We start from the raw sequence: 26,472 nt of genomic DNA, 5'->3' as shown, positions 1-26,472 counted from the left end.
CATTCGTTAGCATCCAACTTATTCCAAGCTATCATTATGTTCACCTCAAAGGTACTTGTTGACTAATTCAATGCAAACATTTACTTGAATTGTACCCACGTTGACACTGCTCTACCTTGCATCAAAAGAGTGGACTACCACCACACTGCATTTCTCTTCAAGAAAGTCGTCTTTCGAATCTTTGAGGGCTCGGTGAAGATTCCCCTTGAACAGGCTGCATCAAACTGCTGGATAAAAGTCAAAGCTTTCAACCTATCTTGTGCACCACTAAAGGATTGAAACTTCACTGCCTTTTAATCCTCATCATAGTCTTTTGCTACCCCTTTGGCTGTCAAGTTGTCATACACTACCTACTCCAAAAAGGGTTCACTCATTCCTTGAGGCCCATAAACATTCAAGCATGCAACAAAGCCATAAATCATTAAATGATAGAATACATGATTAAAGTGGAAATAGCCATTTCATTACAAAATAAGATAAATACATGAGGGTGGACCATGGCCATCACAGTCACATGGGCTGCGCAAAACATGCGATACAACTATAGTCTAGTTCATACATGGATGATTGTCCCAGGATGGTGCATCATAATGGCATCATGCATGCGGATACAATGATAGTAGATATAAAAAAGAGAGCGACATATGAATCTATGATGAGGCATCACTATCATTATCATCATAAGGTGGCATGGGCGACCATCATCCCGCATCGGTTAGAGGGAGGGCTTGGGATCATAGACCTAGAGTATAAGAGTCTGGCCCTTTTGGGCAAGCATGTAGTTCGTGATCTCACACTAGGAGGCAAGACATGGAAGGTCCTATTGTAGGAGGGTCTCTAGGAGTGTAGATTGAGGCTTGGAGAGGATTGGAGGCCGTCCTTGGGATGGATCTTCACGACGGCCAAGATCACGCCACTCAAATCCTCCTTCCTACGCAGCTTACTTCGAGTGTGGCAGGGCCTTCATAAGGCCCTAATTCAGACCTTCCCAGATTGCTTGGAGGAGATAGACCGCTAGCCAGTGATCTGTAACCCCTAGGTCAAAGATCGGGATGGGATACAGATTGGCGAGTGCCCCCACATTTAGTGGGCTGGTTAGGAAGCCGGCCCGCGGCTCGTACCATCACGACATGGAGGGAGATGTACAGGATGGTGGACCAGGAGGTGTTGTAGCGGGCATCAAGTTGCCAGAGAGGAGTTGAGGAGAAGGGAGATTGACGAAGCAATACCTCAAGAGTGGCTAGGCCCTGAAGAGTGGCTATGGCCAGCCACTGCGGTCACCAAGAAGCCATCGAAGTTCCTAGAGTACACAGCTAGGATTGGCAGACACGTACTGATATTGGGGGACATGGATTGGGCACCTTTGCGTAGCAGGTACTAGGGGGAGCACTGCATCATGGATGCTTTCAGGTGGACTTCCTAGCGCCGCCTATGGGATAGCTGGAGGCCGAGGAGATTTTTGTGTTTCTTATGGCTGTTGGCACATGGAGCCCTGGTGGTGGGGAGTTGGTTAGCCCAGATGCAAAAGGATGGAGATTGTAAACGCTCCACAAAACAGTTTCTAGAAACTCCAAAGCATTGCATTTAGTCGTGTGAGGCAGTGCAACTCGTGTGGAATGCTCATGCCCCCATCCCCCCTAGACTGCCTTGAGAGGCCCGTACACATGATTTATTTATAACCTTGTACAAGCTCCAACTAGTTTGTTGAGCATGAGCATTCCGTTGTAATCAACTTTTCCGAGTAATATAATCAACCACATTTTACTTGCAAAAGAATCATCATCATCATCAGAACCATCTAAGTGCTCATCAAGAGAGTCTGAAGATGACTCCTTGACATCGGATGATGAGATATACTCATATTGATCCTCGATAAGGTTACCATCATCATCAAATGATGGCTCCCTACGTGGAGATTGTGTAGGCAAGGAGGGGATGTCATCATGAGGCATGGGATGTGAGCTACTAGATCCGCGCCTTACATATGTTTGAAGGCCACCTTACATGGAGGACCATGGCAGCCTAGCATTGGATATTTCAAGAGATCAGAACCAGAGATTTAGGGAGAAGCTTCGAGGTCAAATTTGCAACTGCCATTATTAGAGCTTGGAGATCTGCATCTCCAGGGCTCCACCAGCTCCCCCCAACTACTATTGAAGAGAAGAGGAGACAACCTCTTCACTTTAATCATTACTTGAGATCAGAGTCATGCCTCACCATTGGGCAATAGACACACTTATCATGGGGTCGATTCTCTTTACAGGTCGTTACATCAGTAGGGGAGTGGTTTGCATTTCAGGAGTTACCACATGAGACCCAAAGGCAAAGATTACAAGTTCTTAGGGGAGCCAGGTCTATGATTGAGGTTGTGATGCACGGGGTTCCATTAGATTGGCAAACTGAAACAGCTTTCTCTCAGACTTGGATTGGCCTTTTCTCTAGAGGGGATATCCTTCTAGCAATCATTGCATCTAGCAGAGACAGGACATTCACTTTCACAATTGAGGAGGATGGCCGCCTCCTGAGAGGACCTTGACCTTACAGCACTCAATGGCTGCTCCAGGCAGAGAATCAGATTAGTGGCACACTTTCAAAGAAAATGGCACATAGACCCAAACCCAACTAGTTCTTTTAAAGATGGATGGAGATATTGGGCATACCAGAGGAGGCCTCTATAGAGACTTCAGTGGGATCCAGGAGAGTGGGTGTGGAGGGATCCCTTCCTTGATAGGCCATCCGACATCCCCTTCTTTGGCTACAATACTAGATTGGGACGGAGGATACAGATGAGCAGGATTAGAGCACAGCCTGCAACCATCTCTCATTGGCATAGAGAGGGAGTCTCAGATGAGTTCCTATACAACTTTTGGAGGCAGCTATATACTCTCAGGCCCAGGAAGATATCTCTCTTTTCTATGGCTTCTGGCCCATAGGAGTTTAGCAGTTGGCACTTGGCTTGGATATTGCAGGGACCCAATGGCTTGCGTGTGATGTGGTGAGCTAGAGGAGACACAGAGACATTACCTTTGGGACTGTCCTAGAGCCCAAGAAATTTGGAGAGCTCTTAGGATAGTATTCCATGGTACAACAGAGTCCATGGTGGCAACTTGGGGGGCTGCAGCTTGGGTCACAGACAGAGGTCCAACTTGCGGCTATGAGGACACTCAAGGGAGCATTTCTTTTCTCATCATTGGACAGCATCTGAGCACGATCCCTACCCCAGACTACTCAAAGACATAGTGGACTCAGGGACATTGTCACAGATGGGAGCTGATTTCCAGCATTATAGCTTGGTACATATGGATTGCGAGATGTAGCCAGGTCATTGATCTTCAGGATATACCTATTGGGGAGTCTTTATTAAGGATTTGGACAAAGATAGTCCATACTCTCCGTGGGAGATCGGAGAGGTTGTTGGGCAGCTCTGAGAGGATGAGGAAGAAGAGAGAGGCTTTCCTGAGGATTTGGGATTCAGACACCTTTCACACTTCCCCTCAGATGGTCTGGCACTTTAGCCCACTAGATTGGTTGTTTACACAACCATTGTATCTTTGATGTACTTAGTTACTCTTCACAGAGTTTTTGTACTTTGTATTTACATTAGGGGGACTTTCTCCGAGGTGTTATTTATAGAGTTTTCTTTTCTTGGGGAAAAAAAAAAGCTCAAATCACTCTGCTTATAACCACAAGATTGCCAAAATCCACAAATTTCAGCAAAAGCCCCAAAATTTCACTGATTGATCTGCCCCGATTGCATTAATACATGTTCCCGAAAGCATAAGATGGGCAAAATTAGTAAAATTTCTGAGAGGATGAGGAAGAAGAGAGAGGCTTTCCTGAGGATTTGGGATTCAAACACCTTTCACACTTCCCCTCAGATGGTCTGGCACTTTAGCCCACTAGATTGGTTGTTTACACAACCATTGTATCTTTGATGTACTTAGTTACTCTTCACAGAGTTTCTTCTACTTTGTATTTACATTGGGGGGGACTTTCTCCGAGGTGTTATTTATAGAGTTTTCTTTTCTTGGGGAAAAAAAAAAGCTCAAATCACTCTGCTTATAACCACAAGATTGCCAAAATCCACAAATTTCAGCAAAAGCCCCAAAATTTCACTGACTGATCTGCCCCGATTGCATTAATACATGTTCCCGAAAGCATAAGATGGGCAAAATTAGTAAAATTTCACAAAATTTTGCAAAAGCCCCAAATTTCTTGAGTCCAATTGTGCACCAATGTCAGTCAATCTGACTCAGCTGAACAAAATTTCACCAATACAGCAAAAGCCTCAAATTTTATGGGTCCAATGTTGAGAAATGTCACTCAAAAGAGTAATTGTTTTGTAAATTTAGCGAAATCCCCAACTCAGACGCGCACAATGTCTAATGAAAAGCCCCAAATTTCTAAGCATAAATATGCATGAATATGAACTCTGTGCTTATGCGCACGAACCCCTGTTAGACCAAGGTGAAATTCTGTGCTTATACGTGTGAACCCCTGTCAGGCCAAGGTGAAATTCAAGGAGAATTTTGAAGAAAAACAAATTTGCGACCTTAAGGAAAAATGACGTGACAAGGTCCGTTGACCTACTAGTCATGTCGCGTGACTTGGAACCCCGCTGGCTGCCCGTTAGACTCGCATGACGCAAGAACCCCCATTGGCAATTGTTGACTCGCGTGACGTAGGCAATGACGTCTCACTGCAAGCGTTACTTACTCGTTGCCACGCTAGTTCCCGTCGAACGTCGCCTATCGCCTGTTGCCATCCAATCCTGTGCTGTCGTCACATTGGACACCAAGTCCAGTCGTCACACTGGAAACGATGTCCTCTACCGCCATGCCTGCTGCTGCCCGCTGGTCCATGCTGGTCACGTTGGAGACTTGCCTCCTGGTCCAGACCATTCACGAGCTGCCTTTGACCTCAGGAAGCGTGCACTCTGCACTGTGATACCAGTTTGAAGGGGAGAATGCACAATGGAGTGCGAGATCAAGGCGTGAGCTGCAAAGCTGAGTCGAGAGTTAGAGGGTATGAACGCAGATATAGGTGTACTTGTTTGTGATGGTACACAAAGAATAAAAGAATGTATTTATATGTTAGGACACAAGGTACAATAAGGGTGTGTTCACACCCGTAAGACTATTTACACAGAGACGAAGGGACTTTATACCCAACATAACCATGCTACCATGAGAGAGGCCAATCCTTTCTAGGAAAAATTTGGGATGACTCTCTACACATAGTGCTTGCAAAAGAGGTAGGCTCAAAGCAGCAATATGCAAATTAACATCCAATATAGCTGCTCCCCCCATCCTTTTAGGGGTAGTCACATGTTGCCACAAAATTGACACCTGGCCTAAACGATGCCCTTTCTTTTTCCACAACATGAATTAGATAGACTCAACTAGTTCCAAAAGAGAGTTCTTAGTCCAAGGAAGCAATGGCAGAAAAAACGAAATCATATTGATCATGATGCATAGAGCAACATTAAGTGTCACATGAAGAGGCCAACCGATCATGAATACACGATGACATCCAATCAAGCAAGGCAAGGTGAGCTACATCAACACCAACAGGATAACCGACGTGTCTAGTCATATTTCCCTTAGAAATCACAATTTCATGCCACCAAAGGCCTGCAAATCATTCTCCGTACAAGAGAGTAGTGTAGATTTTTTAGCATTAATATGAAGTCCCAATGCCATAGCAAAAAGATTCCATGCAACCATTGCTTGGTTAACATTAGTGTGATCAGCCTTAAGAAACATAAGGCAATGATCTGCCAAAGATTGACCCACAAGTTGGGCACCAGTGGGAAGAGGCAAACCAACAATCTTGCCTTGATTGGCCAACTTATCCAATGATAAGAGCATTAGGTGAGTGACTAAAGCAACTTATTTTCTGTCTTACTTCTTGTCCCATATGACTCTTAAGTCACACAGAAAGCAGTTCCTGAAGGTCCTTTTTCTCATCCCATTTTCACTTGCCACCACCACACTACTACCACCACCATCCCTACTACCGCCCTCATATGACCACACTACTCCTACCATCAAGACCAGTACCACCATATTATTCTTGTAGTTATCATTAACATCATAGGTGTTCTGGGCCACTCTTTAGCTGTAACTACACTCAAGGACCAGCATCTACCTGATCAATGGTTTGGTTTGCACCAACATCTTGCAGCTCAGGTGGCCGGTCAGCAGTCAAAAGTATCATGGGAACACAATCCTCGCTTGCCTCGACAACCTGCCAATTTGTTATTATAATTACATGACACAGCTACAATTTACTTAAAAACTCTCAGAGATCTGCAAAACAGCACCATCAAAAAACATTGTGCATGATGAGATATAAAATTTTAAAATACCAATCTATTATTCACAGTTCAAAATTTAAGTTTTTATTAAAAAACAATAATCATGAAAAATGTGTAACTACAATAAAGCATGCCAGAAGAACGAACTGCTGGTAGAAGATTCGACACGGCTGTTCCAGATGACGTGATCACTACAGCAGGTTTGTGAGCACCACGTCCATATCCAAGTGCATGAAATCCAAGGGAGCGCTCATCGATACAAGAAACACAATTCGCTCTGTATGTTTCAGCTGCTGCAACTGCGAGAGGGGAGGATCTCGATCCTGGAGCAATACAGAAGTACTGCATGGCAGACATACTGCCATTTAAATATGCAATCTAGGGAAATGCTCATACATATGGCTCTTTACAACTACAGAAAACTTACTGTTACACCCAATCTGCAGCATTCTTCCACTATAAGTCTGGCCCACAAAGAATTTATATTAGGAGCTTCCTCCAAGGGTTGGAAAGGCTGCAGTAATGCCTCAAACTGCATAAGGAAAACAGATACAATTTAACAGTGGGCGAATCCGTGGATGAAATCCTACCACAATATTGGTTACAAGTTCCGGACATCCCAGCAGAAACATAGATAATAGTTGTACATTGAGTACAACTCCCTGCCTATAGAAAGTTATGGTTTGCTTAGTTATGCGAATTGTGAGTCATCGGGATCAAAAATAACAAGTCCATGGGGAGATCTAATCAAGAGAAAATTTGTACCATTGAAGCCATTATAAAAAATACTCAAATCATTTAATGATAGCATTCAATCTCTTGTGATCAAAACTATTAACGTTGCAGAAATCACAAAGCAGTATAAAAAGTAACATTTACATAAAACAAACTGCTTGTGAGGCACGCGGAGTCTTAGGTCATAAATAGACCATACATTGAGCAGGCAGCCTCCACAGGATTCTCTAGCATGGCAGCAGCCTGGACAAGAGCTGCAGAGATTTGTCAGGTGAAGGTCTTCATTAGGTATGAGGTTTAACTTTTTTGCAGACATGATATTCACTGCGTAGTACAGAGCTCTCAATGACTGCAGATGTACTTCATACAGAGAGGGTGTCAAGTGTTGACCACTACATGCCACTGATTGATGCATCAAGCCCATCAATTGTACAGCAGCATCAGTCCTGGCGTAGTTTCAAAGATCACTTGAGGCCGAAGGAGTTGATAGAAAAAGAGAAGGAAAGGACAAGGGCCTCTTCTCATTTGGTTCTCATGTAAAGCTTCATAAAAAGAGACTAAAGAATGACCTCAATTACCACTAAAGAGCATTTTGTTTGTTTCTGGCATGCTCTAGTTTCTTGCCCTTTTTGAATTCAGCAACTTTAAGCAGCACATCTCTTCTAGTTAGCCATATGTTTTGTGGACTGTCTAATTAGTCTGCCTCAGCCTTTATTGTACCTCTTATCATCTTTATAAAAGACGCTCCAATACTATTAATGACCAATACCTCTAATGGTAAGGGTTGGATCTATTATTTAGTCCAATGCATATAATAACATGCTGATCCATATTGAGATGACCCCAAAAGAATGGCCCAAATGGTCTCTGTAGTAGTTTCATTAGTATTCTCCAGGGAGACCAGTCTCTCCTTCCTGATTATCTCATTTTTTACATTCTTAGCTCCTCTCGGAAGGACTTGGGGTAGTTCTATTGCTTCAGAAATTTTGAGGATGAAACGCATCCAACTTTTGCCAGGTGCAAGTCCTCCAACTTTGTGTGGCTGATTGCCACAGCAGTTGGCACATCTGACTGGAACACATGCAACTTCCATCAGATTGTTTATTTCTTCAGATATACCAGTATACACAGGCTCAAAGACACTCCATTTGAAATACCCCCTAGAAAATAGAGGTTTTGCCAGATGCTGGTCTTCCAACTTTCTGTGGCTAATTGCCCCAGCTGGCTTGCAGTTGGTACATCTGACTGGAACACACGTACCTCTTATCAGATTGTTTCAGCCTTCAGACATACCAGTATACACTGGCTCAAAGGCACTGCATTGGAAATGAGCTCGGTAGAGACACCCGGGGGCATGACACTTCTCTAGACTGTGGACAGAAATATGGTAATCACTTCTGGTGTCCTACCATGGTCCTCTTCATCATGCCTGGCTGTAGGGGACAGTCTCTACCTCTGAATCTCCTACAGTAGCTCCTGAAATGCACATCAGTCTCCCACTGAGACAGCAACCTGTGTAGAGAACCTCCCCCAGGATAGTTAAGTCCTCTACTCAAGAGTAAGGCCCGACTCTGATTGCACATAATGATTGACGAGAAGAGGCTGCCTCCTCTTCTCTTCAATTGTAGACGTTGGTAACTGATGCAGGCCAGATGAAACAGATCTCCATGCTCTGATGATGGCAGCTGCAAATCTGACCTCAAAACTCCTCTTGGTCTCTGATCCTCCATGTGTAAGTGTGAGACTGTAGCCTCCCTATAAAACGTTTCTTCCATGGCTCCTCACTTGGACAAAGAACCCTCACAATGAGCTTAGCCAGTAAGGATTTGCTCTAGGCATCTAGCTCTATGATCCCTAAGACTCCTCTAGTTCTAGGCTGTATGATGGCATCTCAAGCCACCTTTGCTCTGGCTGGGCTCCTGTCTCCTGACCAAATAAAGTTCTTGATGAGATGGTTCACATGGGCAATGCATGCCATGGAGAATGCCCAACAGGAAGTGATGTACCTCATGGTCACAAGAAGTACCTCGTTTGCAACCACCACTCTCCATGCTAATGAGAGCTTCATCAAGCTCCAATCCAAGAGCTTCTATCTAATGCTTGGAAGAAGAGGTGGTAATTGTCACTCTGAAGTAATCTCAATCTCCACATGACATGCAAGATATCTCACTGCACCCCTACAAGGGACCCATGTGAAGTTCTCATATGGTCACCATTCCAACTACCTACTATCATATACCCAAAATCCATAGGACATGTGCCAATTCATTAGGGCACCTGCTGCTATCTCCATGGCTACAACAAAAGTCCCAAAGTTATTCTCATCCCCATCTAGATAAACTGCTGTGTCATCAGAAAACTCCACATCAAGCAGTTGCTCAAACTAAGGGATGGGTAACATAATGCCCATCATACCCATGGATATGTTTGTCGAGAAAGAGTTCATGGCCTGTGCTACAAATAGGACCAAGAAGGGCCTAGTGGACTGCCTTGTCTTGCTAAAGTTTAGATGCTAAATCTCCCTCCTCTTGCCCCGCTGGTCATAGTCCCCCGGCTGTGTGCTGAAAAATAAGGAGCCACATCTCCCTTGACCCACTGCTTTTTGGAAATCCCATCCTCAGCACCGTGCCCTCCAAGAACTCCCAATCCACACAGTCATATGCCTTCAAAGTCGAGACGAAGCACAATAAGATCCTACTTCTTGGAATGAGCAAGACTTGTAGACTCCCAAAAGGTGAAAATGTTGTCCAAGATGCCACAATCTCAAACAAAACCTACCTAGGTGGGGTGGATAATGCTCAACATTGATGGGGTCAATCTTACATTGATCTCTTTGCAAGTATCTTATAGGCAGTTCCAAGCAAAATGGTCAACTCCAATGTGTGATCTCCACTTTTTTTCCATTTCCCTTGAAAATGAGGTGAATCGGTCCCTCAGAAACTCTCTTTGGCATATCCCTTGATACCATAATCTCCTGGAAAGCTGAGATGAGGCCTTTGCTGATAAGTTCCCAATAGCTCGAGCAAAATGACTTTTCCACTTTGCCTTCTCCTATACACTTGCCTGAGGGCATTGCCAAAAGTGCTTTCTCAAGCTCCTCCGTAAGAGGGCAATCAAACACTTGCTCATCCATCTATGACCATCCCCCTAGTGCTCCACCATACTCTATCTCTCTCTTTGTCCATCACATAGCTCCAAGGTCTAGTAATGGATCCTAGAAAAGTTGTGTAATACTCTGTAGCGACCTGTCCTGTCTCTACAGGCCCTTGTGCACTGGATCCATCAATTCCCCTAAGTCTCTGTACACGCTATCTAGAGTGTTCAAGCCCCATGATGTGAAGAAATCTCTTTGAACCTTGTCTCCCGGCCGGGTCTAGAAGGAAACTCTCACATCAAACTTGTACCCTAATCTAGCTTCCTTCATCGCATGAGTCTTAGCATGCATCTGTTCAACCACCCATCTACAACCTAGATGTCTCTTCTTATCCTCCCTCTCTAGTGCAACCGGTAATATGCTCTAGCAGTCCTCTCCCTCTCAAGAAGCCCATGTCTCTTCCTCCCTCTAGTGAAACCACTAATGCTCTAGCAATCCTCTCCCTCTCAAGAAGCCTTGTCTCCGTTCATGGCCTCCTTCCTCAAGAAGGAACTGATCTCTTACAGATCCTCATCCAACTCTTAGAAGGGCCTAGACCTCCGAAATCCTTGCAATCAACTCTGACTCTCTCAAAGAGAACTAGCTGAAGTGCTCTAGGATCCTAACCTGAAGCAAGGTCCTCTGACTCTCTCAAAGAGAACTAGCTGAATCGCTCATGATCTAAGAGGGTCATGCAAGGTATGGTGCCTATCAAACCACCCCTATCACAGGCCCAATCATCCACATAAACTCAATCACTCTTGGGGAAAGTCCTAGCTCCTACTGCACTGTCTCTCCTGAAAAGCTGAAGTGAGATTGCAAATTTTCCAAACTCTATTGTGAACCATGAGTCCTATCCTTTTATCTAGAATAAGAGCTCTTCCCAAGCAGCCTACTCATTTCCTCTAATGGTCCTTGTGTATCAATCTCTCCTAGCATCCAAAGCCTCCATCATGTTGAAGTCACCCTCTATTAACCAATGATCGACTTGGCTTAGAGACTTATAGAGCGCAGTCTGAAACTATCTCCTATCTCACTTTCATTCACAACATAACTGACTAGTAGACCAATAAGTGCATCCTTCACTTTCATAGAGACCCACATGGCTATCCCTATTACCACTATACCCCATCCCTATACCGAATGGGTCCACATTTCCCAACACATACACAAACACCAACCAATATCTCTAAGACACCCACAACTCTTGCTCCATAGGTGTCGCTTTGTCTTGGCAAAAGGTTCTCGCAGCATTGAGATATGCTCTTTGTCCAAAGCATAGTTCTCAAGTACAAAAGGTATGGTACGCTACAGTACAATAAAATACGGTACTAAATGGTACCTTATGATTTTACAGGATGTGGTACAATATTAGTATGAAAAAAATTAACATGATAAAAAACAAAAAAAACAGAAAACATTAAATGATAGAATACATGTTAATGGTGGAAATAGCCATTTCATATAAGATGAATACATAAGAGTGACCATTAAAGTCACATGGGCTCCGCAAAACATTCGATACAACTACACTCTAGTGTATCATAGTGGCATCATGCATGTGGATACAATGATAATAGATACAAAAAAGACACAAATCTATGAATCTATGATGAGGCATCATTATCATCATCATCATCATCAAAACCATCTGAGTGCTCATCAAGAGTCTGAATATAACTCATCGGCATCAGATGATGAGACACACTCATACTTATCCTCACTGATGAGGTCACCATCATCATCAAATGATGACTCCCTAGGTGGCAGCTGTGTAGGCAACGAGGGGATGTCATCATGAGGCACACGACATGAGCTACTAGAGCCACACCTTACATATGTCTCCAAGCCACTCGAACCACCCCTCCTTGATGTTGGAGGGTGCCGTATAACAATGCCCCTACTACCACCTACTCGAACTCCTTGCCCACGAGCACAATGACTATGCGTGTCACAAGTATCTACTGCTATAAGCTCTCTATAGAACTTTGCAAAAAAATCGTCTCCTCCTCGTCCACCTCTTGATGTACACTCGAAAGAGTATCGCCATCAACTTAAATGCATCAACATTCACCTACACAATACACATAAGATTCTAAATGCTAAAGTCTAAATTTCAAAATATCAACTTCAAAGTTCAAAGTTTAAAACAACAAATTTTAAATTATATGGTTAAGTGTTTAAACTTTACTTGCTTCGAACTACCCATGCTCATCATAGCCCTCATCATGCTTAAGTTAGTGTGGCAAAAGACTAGTTGCTCTAACTCTCGCGTACTAAGCCGATTACGAATCTTCATGCGAATAAGAGAATAGACACTTCAGTTTCTCTCACATGCACTAGAAGAGCAATCCTCGGCAAGGATGCTCATGGCTAAGGACTGAAGGGTCTCCAATGCTTATCCAAAGTTTTGCCACCAAAATAAAGGCTTCACAACTGACTCTCTTCTCCAAGAAGTACAAGAACCAAAGCCACATGTCCTCTCTGCATAGCATCCTAGCTCATCCAACACTACATTGTGGTCATCTAGAGGGACCACACGAGTCAAATAAGCATGCTAGCTCGAACATAGCTCTCTATCATGCATGACCGCCGGCGACTTATAGGCCAGATGTACCAATGCAGTAAAACCATGGATGGGCTTATGCATCCATGTCCATCTTTTTTTTTTTTTGTAAAAGGTAATTATATTAATTACGAAAAAAAATACAAGATTACTGGATTACAAGATACATGATGACACAAAGCCATCATGTGAAGAGGTTTTCTCTTTCTCTCTCTCTCTCTTTTTTCTGATTACAAGATACACGAGGGCCCTAGGCCAACGTGTGGGGAAGCCCCGTAGTAATGCACTGAAAAAGTTACACCAATCATGGCAACGACCCAGAGGCAATTGCCATATGCCACGGATGCAAATCCTCTCGAGGGAGCAAGTCGGAGTGTCGGATGATATCCAGCTGCCAATGCAAGAGCCCTTTAAGCCTGGCAATATGTCGGGGTACATTAGAGGCCGAATCAAACAGAAAAGCATTGCGCGTGGTCCAAATGTGCCAGCATCCCCAATATCTGAAAAAGTGAAATAAGATCTTCTCATGCAACTGTGGCGGTGCGGAATACTTTGGGCGCACAAAAACCCAATCGAAAGGAGTTAGCGAGGATCCCACCACCGCGCGCCAAATGTGCGACAAGAGTGACCAGATATTCTTGGCGAGCGGGCAAGAGAGAAAACGATGTCGGGCCGATTCCGCCGGTGTGGTACAGAAGAAACAATTGCCATTGGAGATGCGACGCTTGGCAAGGGCCGAGGCCAGAGGAAGACCACCAATCATTACCCGCCAAAGAAAAACCTTGCATTTGAAAGGTGTCTTATTTTGCCAGCCCTCCATCAGCGTTTTGTGCCACCATGACAGCGATTTCCGCAATCCCCAAACAGTGTTAGCTTTCTCTCCCAGCCATTGGTGATCTTGAACAAGAAGATGATACACCTGATTAGTGGAGGCCTTTTCCAGACTCAGGCGGCCTGCAAGATCCCAGTCCTGCCAAGGGCGATCCACCGTCAAGGCCGGAAAAGGTTGCCGACCCTGAAGCTTCGACGAAAGCTGCTCCCACAAATCACGGTATCCACGCGGGATCTTTAAGAGTCGCCGAGCAGTCCGAAATGAGACGAGGACATTGCGAGTAGCAAGGGTAGCATCCGCAACCGACATCACACCTAAACGGGCCATGCGATTAAATCTTGGTCTGAGTTGATGTTTATCTTCCCATGAAAGGAGTCTCGATACTGTCAACAATTCCAGCTGAAAGGAGTTAGTCTGCAAGCGGTCCCCCACTGGGTGCCAGCGGGCCTTTTGGAGCACCACTTTCCAAGAGCCGACCAAGTGCAGTAACAAAGAGGAAGAGGGACTGGAAACACGAGAGTCAGCATTAAGGACATGCCACCAGGAGGCCCGAAGCTGTGTGTTGCCATGGCGGAGCCCGCTGTCCTCAAGAAAATAACGGGCTATGATGGACCAAGGGTGGTGATCGACACACATGGCACGAAAAAGGGACCAACGGAGAGCTAACATATGAGTGTGTGCATCCAAAATCGCTCCGCCACCCATGCGCTTAGGGGTACATGCGTGTGACCAAGAAATCCAGGAAATGCCGGCCTGCAGTGAGTCCTTTTTCCATAGCATGAAACGGATGGGATGAGTGAGGGCCTTCAAAGTAGTAGGAGTCCATGGCAACAATGGCAGGAAATACGTTAGCATTGGAAGCATGATTGTCTGGGCCACTTTGAGGCGGACATGGAATGGCCACGCTTGCGACTTCCAATACATAAACTTTGCTGCCAATTTTTGTGAAATCCACTCCAGCAGGGCTTTTGGCCGTACATCCACCCCCAATGGGTATCCAAGATGCCTGACAATGGAGGCACGGGAAACCACCTGGCCTTGCCAGCCTAAGGACTGCAAATCAGGCTCCGTACAACTGAGAAGGGCTGACTTAAGGGCATTGATGCGAAGCCCAGAGGCCTGACCAAAGAGTGTCCAAACATCTAATGCCCTTCGAATGTTGTCCCTGTCCGCCTGCAAAATCATAAAGGTGTCATCCACCAAAGATTGGCTAACGAAGTGCTGACCCAACGGAAGAGACAGACCGGCCAGCTGGGCAGAGGCTGCCATGGAGGATAACATTGAAAGGACCGGGTGAGTCGCCAGGGCAAAGAAGAGAGGGCTCAAAGGACAACCCTATCTGACCGAGCGTGCAAGGACAAATGGCTCTGTAACTCCACCATTAAGCATAACTCTGGAGGAAGCCTCAGCACTGATGGTGTAGATCAATCAGGACATTCAGGTACCAAAGCCCATAGCCGACATGAGGTCTGCAATGAAAGACCAGTCCACATAATCAAATGCCTTTTCCAAGTCCAATTGGATCAATACCACTTCCTGACCGGAGTGACGCGCATAGTCAATGGCCATTTGCACATTTAAGATATTATGCAGAATGTTGCGGCCCTTAATGAAACCATATTGGAGAGGATGCACAATAGCTGGAAGGTGCTTGTGGAGCCGATTCGCCAGCACTTTGGAGTAGATTTTATACATGGAGCCCATCAAAGAGATTGGTCGCCAGTGTTGCACTTTGACGGCGAAGGGACCTTTGGAATTAGTTTGATAAGGCCTTCTTTCCATGAGGAGGGCATGACCCCCGTTTCCCATACCTGCTGAAACATGGCCACCAATGGCTTTGCCAACTGCGTGGCCGAGGTCTGAAAGAATTCATTAGTGAGACCATCCCAGCCAGGGCTTTTATCATTCGGCAGGTGCAACAAAACGTCCATAACCTCATCCTCGCAAATATCCGTCTCCAAAGCGGCTTACATATCAACTGGAACCTGCTGGCGGACCAGATGATAGAAGACCGCACGGGCATGCGTAACCTGGCTAGAAGGCGAGGAAGAGGAACCAAGAAGATCCATAAAATAGTTTCTGCACATAGTGACAATGGTCTGCGGATCCGTGACCATGCGACCTTCCGAATCCTGGAGTCTGGTCATATTTTCGCGGGGCGGAGATGCATGCAAGGCGCGAAAGAACTTATGAGACTGGCAGGTGCTATCCTGCATTGTGTCCATCAAGTTGTGCAGCTTGGCCTGTTGATAAGATTTCAACTGAAACACTTGAATAAGATGGGCCAACCGCCTTTCGAGAGACAGCAGAAAATCATCATCAGGGGAATCCAGGAGCAAGGAACGGACCAAGGCCAGTAAGTCTTCTGCTGCATGTCGACGTCGGCGGCAAAGCGAGGCATGATGGATCCCATACTGGCAAGCAACCCGCTGCACATTAGAGAGCAGCCGTGCAAATGAAGGCCAGCCCTCAGAGGCGAAGTCCAATAAGAACCTCTCAATCAACTGCTGCATATAGCCCTGGAAAACTGAATGCTTCAGATAAGAGGAGTTGAAACGTAAAGGGAGCCTATCCAGGAATTGCACAAAAGGTGCAATAGAGTGTGCCCGCATCTCAAGCTGGAGGGGGAAATGGTCCGACAACGCATATTGCCGCAAGACCTTCATTTCCAGCATGTCGGGAAGAAAGTCATCGCCCTGCATGATATACATTCTGTGCAGCCGCGACCAGGTAGTTGCATATTGTGCGGAATGAAAAGTAAACCCTGAAAAAGAAGGGTGAAGCCACGACCAAAGATCTTGCTTGAGCACGTGCGAAGCAAAAGAACTCCACACCCGGCTTTCCGGCGTATCCATTACCGAATGCCCTGAAGTGGACTGAGAAGAGTCGACACACATATTGAAATCTCCCATCAAGAATCCCCTTCGGCCGAGTGACATGGAGCCCTGCAAAGTGGACCAAAGATCCCGCCGGGATGCGGGATCATTCGGAGCATAGAGGCCCAACAGCCATAAAATCTCGCCTTCAAATAAGACTTCGATCACCAGAAAGCGGCCCTGCACATCATTTTTAACAAGGACAGGCTGATATTTCTCATGGACGATCATCAGCACGCCCGAATAGTGCGTAGCATGGGTCCCTGCATAAAACAGGCGGAATCCATGACAATCCATCACTTTTCCTGCTTCACCGTGACTTTTGTGCTCAACTGCACACAATACATCCCACTGGTTCTCGTGCAAGACGGTCCACATGGCATGTTGCTTATGGCGAGAGCAAATGCCTCGCACATTCCACGTGGCTATCTTCATGTATCCTCAAAGACGGAAGTCAGGAACGAGGCACCTGCTGCCTCGATTTCACCTTTTCCGCGAGAGCATCCAGGACACCCTCATCCAGAAAATCAGCCAATACTGCAAAGGAATTCTGGCGACCTGCATTGGAGGTAGAAGGGCAATCCACTACCTTGGGAGAGGGGCGGGGATAACGCCGATCCCAGGGTGTAATAACATTTCCTTTGGCATCGAACGCCAGCTTGGCAGGTGGGCCTCTGGGGCCGTCGGTATAGGCTCTCCTTGGAGACTGATTGCGGGGGCCCGACGGGGCCCTAGAACGCGGAGCCTGCTGTGAAGTGGCCATTTCTTTCCGGCGCGTATACGTGCGCACGGAATCCTGGGAAGCGGGAGGCCCAGGATCCGCCAAGCCTGTATCCAACTTTTTACCTTTTTGAGGACGTGCCTCAATCCAGTCAGTACGACGGGAATCCACACTTCGGACCTGTTGTTTGCCTTTGTCCTTGACATGAGGAGACTGAAGGGCTTCCTGGGGCGTGGCATCAAGCACCATGTCGTCCTTGGGCAGCACAACCTGCGCATCATCCGAAGACGATTGCTTTTCAGGGCATTCGGCCATGAAATGCCCCAATTTACCACATGAAAAGCAGTGGCCCGCAAAGTTGCCCCATTTTAAGCGAAAATACAAAGGATGCATGCCCGAACAATTGAGACGAAGCCACGCGGGCCTTTTCCTGGCCGTGTCCCATAGCATGCATAAACGGTTGCGGTTCATCGCCCTGAGGCTTGGGGGAACCAGCACTGTTCCCACAACTGCCATCGCATCCTTCAACATGGGCCAATAGACCGCCGGACAGTTTTCCACCTCTACCCACACCGGGCATTCGCTTTGAAGCAGACGCTGGAAGTCGGCCATGGGGCGCCATGGCACAACATGAACCAGGCGGCGATCAAAGAATAGCGGCAACTTGGACAGGAGCTCAGCGCGATGCGTTTCCGATTTCAGCAGGACCTCATAAAACCCGCGAGGTCCAAGGAAAATCTCCTCAACCGACTCCCCTTGCAATAGATGGTGCAGCCACTAGCGAATATGCGAAAGCATTGGGATCCTGCCAGTGAAGAAAAGAATAACTGCACGGTCATAGAACACCGAGAAAGATCGCAAGACTGATTTGGGGTCCACCGTGGCTTCCAGCACATCATCCGTTCTCGCAACAGAAAAAGATTCGGTATTATGCTGGACATAATCGCCAAGCAGAGTATTGGCGAAGTCCAGCAAATGCTCCCAGTCGATTTCCTGCGAATCCACCGGATCAGAGGCCACTTGCGCATAGGAGCGTTCCGGAGGACTCATTGGCTCATCAGGCGTAGGCTTGGAGCGTTTGCCGGCAGGCGGCTGTTTAGAACTCGGCGGCAACTCCTCCGTGCATGGCACCATATCTTCCGGCTCCTCTGCATCGGAATCAGGGCCAAGGGCTGCCACCGTCCGGTCAAGAAAATCCAAATCCAGGCCAGCCATACTGTTGTCTTCACACAGAGGACGAACTCTCTCCTCTCTGACGAAGGTCAGGTTCAGGGTTTTCACAAGAGCTGGGCGCCTCTGCACGAAAGGAGAAGCACACGCAGGCGGCGCCTCGAGCCGCAGCAGAGGTGAAGTTGACAGGGCGGCTTCAAATGATTCAGCGAGACAGGCAGGGGCGGATCCGCTGACTCACGGCCGCAGGGGCAAGCTGCCGTGGCTAGGGCGGCAGAAACAAGGCGGCGGGACGGCTCCGTGAGCAGGCGCGACCGTCAACCAGCGGCGTTTGACAGGGTGGCTTCAGATGATGCAGCGAGACAGGCAGGGGCGGATCCGCTGACTCACGGCCGCAGGGGCAGGCTGCCGTGGCTAGGGCGGCAGAAACAGGGCGGCGGGACGGCACCGTGAGCAGGCGCGACCGTCAACCAGCGGCGGCGATGTAGCCCTCGACGATGGACAGCGCGACCTACCAACGAACAGAGGCTGGGCGGGCGCGAACGAGGGGTGGCGTCTGGCAGGGCGTCAGGCGGCGACAGCGCAGACCACAGGGCGCGCCAGATCATTCGATGGCAGGGCGGGACGACGCGGGAGCACCATCCTCTCTCTCTCTCTCTCTCTCTCTCTCTCTCCGTGTTCCAGGAGCATCCATGTCCATCTTCTCTCTACTACCTCTAAAACATGTACACGTTGTGTCTCTATAATCACTATACAAGCATGTGCCTCCACCAAAGCCGTCCTAAAGAAGTGAATGAGAAGGCCCATGGTGGGCCCCTCACAATCACTCATATATAACACTCTATAAAAGAGAGCCAAAACAATGACAACCACACAAACTTTATGCCAAAACTGCTCGTTCAGACACAAGCGCTACATGGCTTTGGCCTCCTCTGTCTCATGCTTATCCCACTCATTCCATAGAGTGGACACCACTGTCTAGCACAAGGCGGCAAACCGCACCTCATAAAGACACTCCAGCAATATCCACATATAAGCAAACCAATTTGAAGAAGCCTTGTGAAACTCCAGTGCGCTATGCTCAGGATACATTGCAAGCACATTTACCTTTACTATGCAGAAGGTGACAACTGATGTAGCTTTGCAGACCACCCTCTTCAACCACTCGAGCTTCCAAATGTCCTCCATGAGCAAGTCCAAGCAATGACTTGCACATGGAATCCACACAATCGTGGAAAACTCGGCCTCAAGCAAACAGCTCATGCATCGTCCATTTGATGCATTGACGGTAACAACTTGCACCACATTCGAGGGGCCTACCTACAACCACAATTTACAAATTACAAGTAAATATACTAACAATACTTGGAGGTTAGAGAGATAAAGAGAGAGTTGAGCCTTTCAAGTTTCAACTTTCAAGATTCAAAAATGAAGAGAGACGGGGGTCGTAGGCCGAGGGGAAAGAGAGAATCGAGAGGCTACACTTGAGCCCCTTGGCCATGGTGGAGGACCAGGTGCAATCTCATGCGACTTCATACCTCCATGTATCTCAAATTCTTGGTGCCGAGGTTTGATGTGGTGATTCTGGCACTTGGGGAGGTTGTGCAAAAATAGGGGAGATGGAGGCGGCTTGGGCAAGGAATCCGACAAATGTTGGTAGGGTGGAGGAAGATGCTCAAGATGCATCCATGTCTGCAATGTGAGGATGTCTTGGATGGAAGTAAGCACCTAACTGCTGAATTTAGTATCCATTGTTCAGTAAGCTGGGGATAGGGCAGGGTGGCTGCATGGGGCAGGAGGTGGTGCTGATGGCCAAGCTTGGTTGGGGGGTGCTGGGCAGTGGATGCTGAGTAGCAGGGCTGAGTGAAAACTGGGTGGGAGGCAGGGCTGAGTGGAAACAGGGTAAGAGGCAGGTTAGGGCTGAGTGGAAGCAGGGTGGGAGGGGCAGTGGGGCAGTAGGAGACAGGCTGAGGGGTGAGATTGAAAAGCTGTGGGATAGCAGGGAAAAAATGCTCCACATAGGTGCAGAATGGATGGCAGCAGTTTGTGACAGTGTGCTGCAGGCAGTGGTGGCAGGAGTGGTCCTGGCATCAGAGGACCAGCGGCAGCAGGAACATCAGGCCCTTCAGCTCATCAGCTGCTGGCTATAAGAGTTACATCATCATGATATATTAACAGAAGTGTTATAATAAAGCACATTTACATGATAAACCAAAGCCTTCTCCTAGTGACCCATTGAAAGGGCTGCTTTGTGTTACCATATTTACATAAAGAACCACATGCATAGGAAAAAAGGGTGGTTGAAAAGTCATACTCAGCCAATCGTAGATCATTTTTAATTGTCACGTTCAGTGAAAGAACAACACTGACAGAGCAACCGAACACAGTGTATTGCAGAAACTCCACTTGTTACAAATGAAAGAAGGTTTTAATACCATAAAGTATACTAAGTGTCCTAACCGTCACAAGGACACGTACTGGGGAAATAAAAGAATCAAATGGAAGCCTAGCAAACCCCTCAATGATATGGCTGAAGAAGGGGGGTGAAAAATCGAGAATGTAAGGAAATCAGTTTCAAGCATTTGCAAACAATTGAGCAAACGAAAACTACAATCCCAATGCAGTCCTTATTGATGGTGGATGGAACACCTATGGTGGAAAGCTGAAGAAGAACCTCTTATATCCTTTCAGAGGATCCATCAACTCTATGAAACCTGAGAAGTGCATTATACAGATGCCTTTAAAACAACCCAGTACTATACAATGCCAAGAATTATTATAATAGTAGGTAACATACTTGGCGTATCTTCAGATCCAACTCCCTCCACTCAGAAAGAGATTTTGCACCCTTCACTATACCAACTCCAGCATAAAGGTGCAGGAGTGTATTCTGCAAGATATCAAGCAAAGTAAAAAGTGCTATTGTAATTGCAAAACTCTTAACAGCTTCCTACATTGCTGAATTTGATGAAGCATGTCTTTTTTGTTCACACTCAAATGCTCACATAGTCCTGGACCTTCAATGATGAGACATTATTAGGCTCCATAAGTGCAGATCTGATGGCAACAGCAAACTCTGATCTGTCACCACTGATCCAACCAAAAGGACCGGCATACATCCCCCGATCAAATGTCTCTGTAAAACTTCTAAGAAACCATTACTACATGAATATTTAAGTTTAGTTCTGCAATGAATGGCAACATAGTCAAATCTTATAGCAGAGCTCCAATAACAAAATTAACTGTTCAAATAAGATCATATGACTATGGCCCAAATATTGAAGCCTCTTATTGGACACTCCAAGTCATCATAAAGAGCAACACTTCATATAATATAATAATAAAAGTAATACAATTTCATAACATCTCACATAATGCCATATATGCTTCCATTTAATCCCTCGTTAATTTAGACAGAAAGAAAATGAAATATGCATGATGTGTCAGCATTCAACTGCTACATTATAACAGTGCCAAGCTTTCAATTCCAGATAAGCATTCAAGATGCTGCATTTTGCTAACTAAAATGTGCACTTGTCAACCAAAAAGACAGCTCATGGAAACAAAGTGGCATTACCTCATTATCCTCTTCTCTTGGGTGGCACATTATCCAAATGGACAATGTGATACACAGAAATGCTTAGCCTGGTGGAGAACAGGTTTACAACGTTTTGGAAAGAGAACTTTCACCAAACAAAGTGTGTATCCACCGTGTTGCATGATTGGCTACCTGTGGGCAAGTGTATGCAGGCATGCCAGCATGATGAATGAATGTGCCACAACAGGACAAAAATCACAAATATTGATTGGACACCAAGCATGATATAGAATTGGAATCTTCTCCTCAGTATTGTTCATTGATGCAGCACTGACCAGAGACCTATCACCATCAATGGCATTGTCAACCACCATTATTTCCAGCAGCAACCAGAAAAATGCCCTTTGAACAGTGAATGGCTATCTAAGGTTGTCTCAGAGAAAATTTATTTCAATCTACCAGGAATGAGGCAAACAGGACACTTGCCTGTTTCATGACAAGGTCTCATTAAATGTTTTCTGAAAAAGCGACCATGTGGGACTTTTGTTAATTGAAGGCCTCTTGTGATAGTGGCATAGAGTGCTTACAGAAATATATGCCAAAAGATTTAAGGGCATGCTTTATAGAGCATTGCATCCAGCCCAATATGGATTTGTACCTAGAGAACAGATTATTGACAACTGAGACGATGCATATCTGCCAATAAAATATGCCAATTACACATCAAAAAATGCTCTTGCCACAAATTGTTGTTGAGAAGGCCTTTGACCTACTGCATTGGGATTTCATTCCTCTGATGCAACAGCAAAATTGGGTTTTATTCCAAAATCACAACAAGTCATAGGCTTGGCTATGCACATGGAAAGCATCATGCATATTAAGTTCTGACATGACAGAATCTTGGTGGATTTGTAGATCTACAAGGCACAATAACCTCAGCTCAATGCTTCATACAATTGCATTGTATGCTATGTTGCATTATCTTGATGATCTTGCAGCCTCCATTATGTTGCCTGGTCTTCAGCTTCCCAAGCTTTGTGTGCATGGTGATAGCACTTTCTTCTTGCCTAAAAATGAAAATCGATCTTTGTGGCAGTGTGAAAGCATTGGAAATATTTCAGTTGGCTGCAGGTTTACACAAGTCTAAATTGCTACATCTGAACCCCATACATTCTTTAGGTTAGAATGTTTCCCTTCAGCCATTGCATGTCATGTCATGTTGCTGATAGTTCAATCCATCATAGTAGCCTGCATGAACTCTTACCCTTATGCTCCAGCCATGTTGCCTAGTAAAATAATCAGCCACATCTTATTTTGCCAAACAAGAAACAGATACTGTGAACTGCACCAAAGAGGGACTGGTCAAACTAGTCAATTGGGCGAACATGTGAAACTCTCTTGGTTTGGTTGCCTATACCTACACCCCAATATAGTTTGGTCTGAAAATTTTATGGTACAAGCTATTAATTGATATGCTACTGAATAAATTATGAGCTTTCTCAATCATGGTCTGCTCTGCATTATCCCCAATATAGTTTGGTGCATGGAAAACGGATCGACCAGAATGTTGCAAACAATTATGTTGGCATTCAGTATGAAAAGAATACAAAACAGGATGTAGTGTAATCACATACTGAAATGTAGTATATTGCTCAAATTCTAGCAAAGTCGGGCTGTGGATATTTTTAATCTATATGAACACAGTACATCCTCTAATGTTTTGGGTGAAGGATTCCTCCATGCTTGGACATTTACCATATCAATGCATCACGTTGCTCAGTAAATATGCAATAGCCACACTTCATTGCTCAAATACATGAATCATTTGACAAACATAGATAATTCCATGGTCTAGGTTTTACCATATGGTTCAAACTTTGCAGCACAAACCTACAGTGTTGACTCCTTTTCCGCATGCAGAAATGAGAAATTGTATATGGCAACTGAACCAGCTCTTTTTAAAGTAGTAATTCTAATATATAAGCTTTACTTATGTCATCCTATAATTAAGTAACAAAAGTTTCATGATTGTGTAAAGTGCAAAAAGCTACAACGAAGAAGTGAAATGTACCCAAAGTATATCATGTGTGTGTGTCATGAAAAATGGTACATGTACAACAGATTTCAGTAATAGCAACTGAGATGTGTGCTCAGAAAATCTCAAAGTTCCATTTCAAACAACCAATTTAGTTGATGATGTGAAAATTTACCCGTCTCACTAAGATATATTTTTGCTGCAATCTGAGGGTGTCCACACACAGCAGGTGTGGGATGCAGAACTGAGAGTAGCTCAAACTGCAGTTCAGATACATCCAGATTGCTAGAAACATAAGGAACAGGAAATAACAGCAGGTCAACAAAGAAGAGGCTAAAAAAGGTTTTCAGAATTGAAGCATGTACTTCGTCACAGCCACTCCGAAGCTTTCCACCCAAACGGCCATACAGGTGTTGCACATTTGCCTGCTTGATAAGACCCTTGTATGAGTCCACCTCCACATCTTCACACACAATCTGGAATTTTGAATCTCATTATTATACAGAATAAACAGACATATACTACCCATTACAAGTACCCATTACAAAAGCTCAAATGTAATCAAATGAAGATTTGTACAACCATAAAGTGACCTGCCATTTACCTTCGTAACCTCAGTATATGTATGGACATATGTAAATTTTAGCACATGCATAGGTCCAGACCTCAACATAAGGCATTTGTGTTCATATGAGTACAATTCAGTAATCGAACTGTATCAGGCTTTAGATTTGGAAGATATCAAGTGGGACCTCTAACCCCAGCATTGAAAACAGCAACCAACATTTCACCAATAGTTGTCAACGAAAAGGAGGCTTCAACTTCGAGAGACCTTGAAATACAAGTCATAGCCATAACTTGGTTGAGCCAGTTCAAAGTAAACACAGCTGCTTCCAACTGCATTTGACGCACAGACATGCTAACCTCCAATAAGTCTGAGATAAGATCACAGAAAGGAAGTTGGCCTCCTGATTTCATTCTGTAGAGAACTGAGTAACATCCTTCTCAGCAACTATGCCAAACCAAATAGCAGAAAGTACCAACTCTTGATGTATAGCAAGGTAACTGTCAGGCTGGTCAGGAGAATTAGGACCTTAGACAGATGTATTTTTTCACCAAGAGAAGAACATTCTCTTAATAACACCTCAGGAAAATCCATGAGGTAAAATATGAAGGACAAGCAACCATGCAAGGGCTACAATGGTTGAGTGAACAACCAATCAGGTGGGCTCAGATCACAAGTTGCTAAATGAAAGAACTTACGAGCCCCATGCCCACCTCAAAGCATCTCACCTCCTCCTCATCTACTTGGACTGCAGAGTTTCCCTGTCATCCCTCCCATCTCCCACAGACAGTATGGATAATCTCTCTCCAGATCCAAGAGAGAGCATACAGCATGTCTGCATTTGAAACATCCTAAAGGTTGATGAGAGCCACCTAGTGGTGCTAATTTGTTGATTGGTTGACTCCATGGACTCGCTGGCAGTGCTCAAAAACAAGTATAGCAGCTTATATTAGCTTGAATTGTGTAGTTTTGAACTTTATACTTTACAATGTAGCATTTACAATCTTATGTGCATTGTGTGGATAAATCAAGTAGCCAGGTGCAATCCGTCCAATCTGTGGACTTACTACGGTTCCAACGTGCACAAAAAAAACGTCGGATAAAATCCCGTGTTTCATACTGTCATTAAAAAATACACAGAAACTTAAGGGATACTCTAAAAAACATTACTTGTTTTGACATCAAAGCCTTAGTTTTAACTTGTAAAAGTCAGAGAGCCAAGTTTCAAGTTTCAACAATGCTTCATAAACATTACAAGTGGTTGAGACAATATGTACACTCTAATTTCATCTATAAGGTTGAAGACATGTATAATCGGTCAAAAAAAGAACTGGGCAAGTCCTAAGTATCATATGCAAAAATCAAGTACAAAAAAAGGTGATACAAATGTCAAAAAGCATCTAAAGGCTGCCAAGGCTACTACTCAAATGCGTCCTCAAACCATCACTCAAATGAGACACATGGTCATCACTAGACAAGTCTCAAATAAAAAAATCGTTACCACTAAGGAGGTTATATATCGAATAGAGGCATCCTTTGCAATGAGTGATCAGAGTAGAAGAGCTCTAGAACATCACCTCACATAGATTCTAACCGCCACCTAACATATATAACAGGTCAAAAAAAGTCTTGGGCAAGTCATAAGTATCATATGCAAAAATCAAGTACAAGAAGAAGGTGATACAAATGTCAAAAAGCATTTAAAAGCTACCAAGGCTACTACTCAGATTATGTCCTCAGACCCATCACTCAAATGCAACACATGGTCATCACTAGATGAGTTTGATACGTGTGAAACAAACTCCCTACCACTAACAACACTATCATACTCATTATACTCTCACTCTCGAATAGAAGCATCCTCTAAAACAAGTGATCAGAGTAGAGGAGCTTCTAGAACATCACCTCATATAGATTCTAACTACCAACTACAATACCTTCAGAAGTTATTTCTAATACTCGTTGTTCAAACTCCAACTCCA

At 45.1% G+C, this 26,472-nt stretch overlaps 1 protein-coding gene across 7 annotated transcripts in view; it reads right to left on the bottom strand.

The window, feature by feature from the left end:
- PHYLLO (2-oxoglutarate decarboxylase/hydro-lyase/magnesium ion-binding protein) overlaps window positions 1–26,472 on the bottom strand; it is a 309,033-nt gene that overhangs the window by 94,125 nt on the left and 188,436 nt on the right. For 5 of the 7 annotated variants that reach the window (XM_087700941.1, XM_087700921.1, XM_087700899.1 and 2 more), the window contains 7 exons: window positions 24,291–24,401; window positions 24,101–24,185; window positions 21,358–21,488; window positions 21,150–21,242; window positions 6,747–6,851; window positions 6,467–6,661; window positions 6,151–6,249 (listed from right to left, as the gene is read on the bottom strand). In XM_087700941.1, the coding sequence (XP_087557067.1) occupies window positions 6,151–6,249; window positions 6,467–6,661; window positions 6,747–6,851; window positions 21,150–21,242; window positions 21,358–21,488; window positions 24,101–24,185; window positions 24,291–24,401 (819 nt within the window). The remainder of the gene's footprint in view (window positions 1–6,150; window positions 6,250–6,466; window positions 6,662–6,746; window positions 6,852–21,149; window positions 21,243–21,357; window positions 21,489–24,100; window positions 24,186–24,290; window positions 24,402–26,472) is intronic. The other 2 variants (XM_087700906.1, XM_087700912.1) reach the window with 2 other exon arrangements.

The sequence above is a fragment of the Lygodium microphyllum genome, chromosome 2 (assembly GCF_053477565.2).
Source record: "Lygodium microphyllum isolate KBCC chromosome 2, Lygodium_microphyllum_v1.1.10, whole genome shotgun sequence".
Classification (NCBI taxonomy): domain Eukaryota; kingdom Viridiplantae; phylum Streptophyta; class Polypodiopsida; order Schizaeales; family Lygodiaceae; genus Lygodium; species Lygodium microphyllum.
Note: the sequence above shows the minus strand (reverse complement) of the source record. Positions and strands in the feature narration are given on the sequence as shown.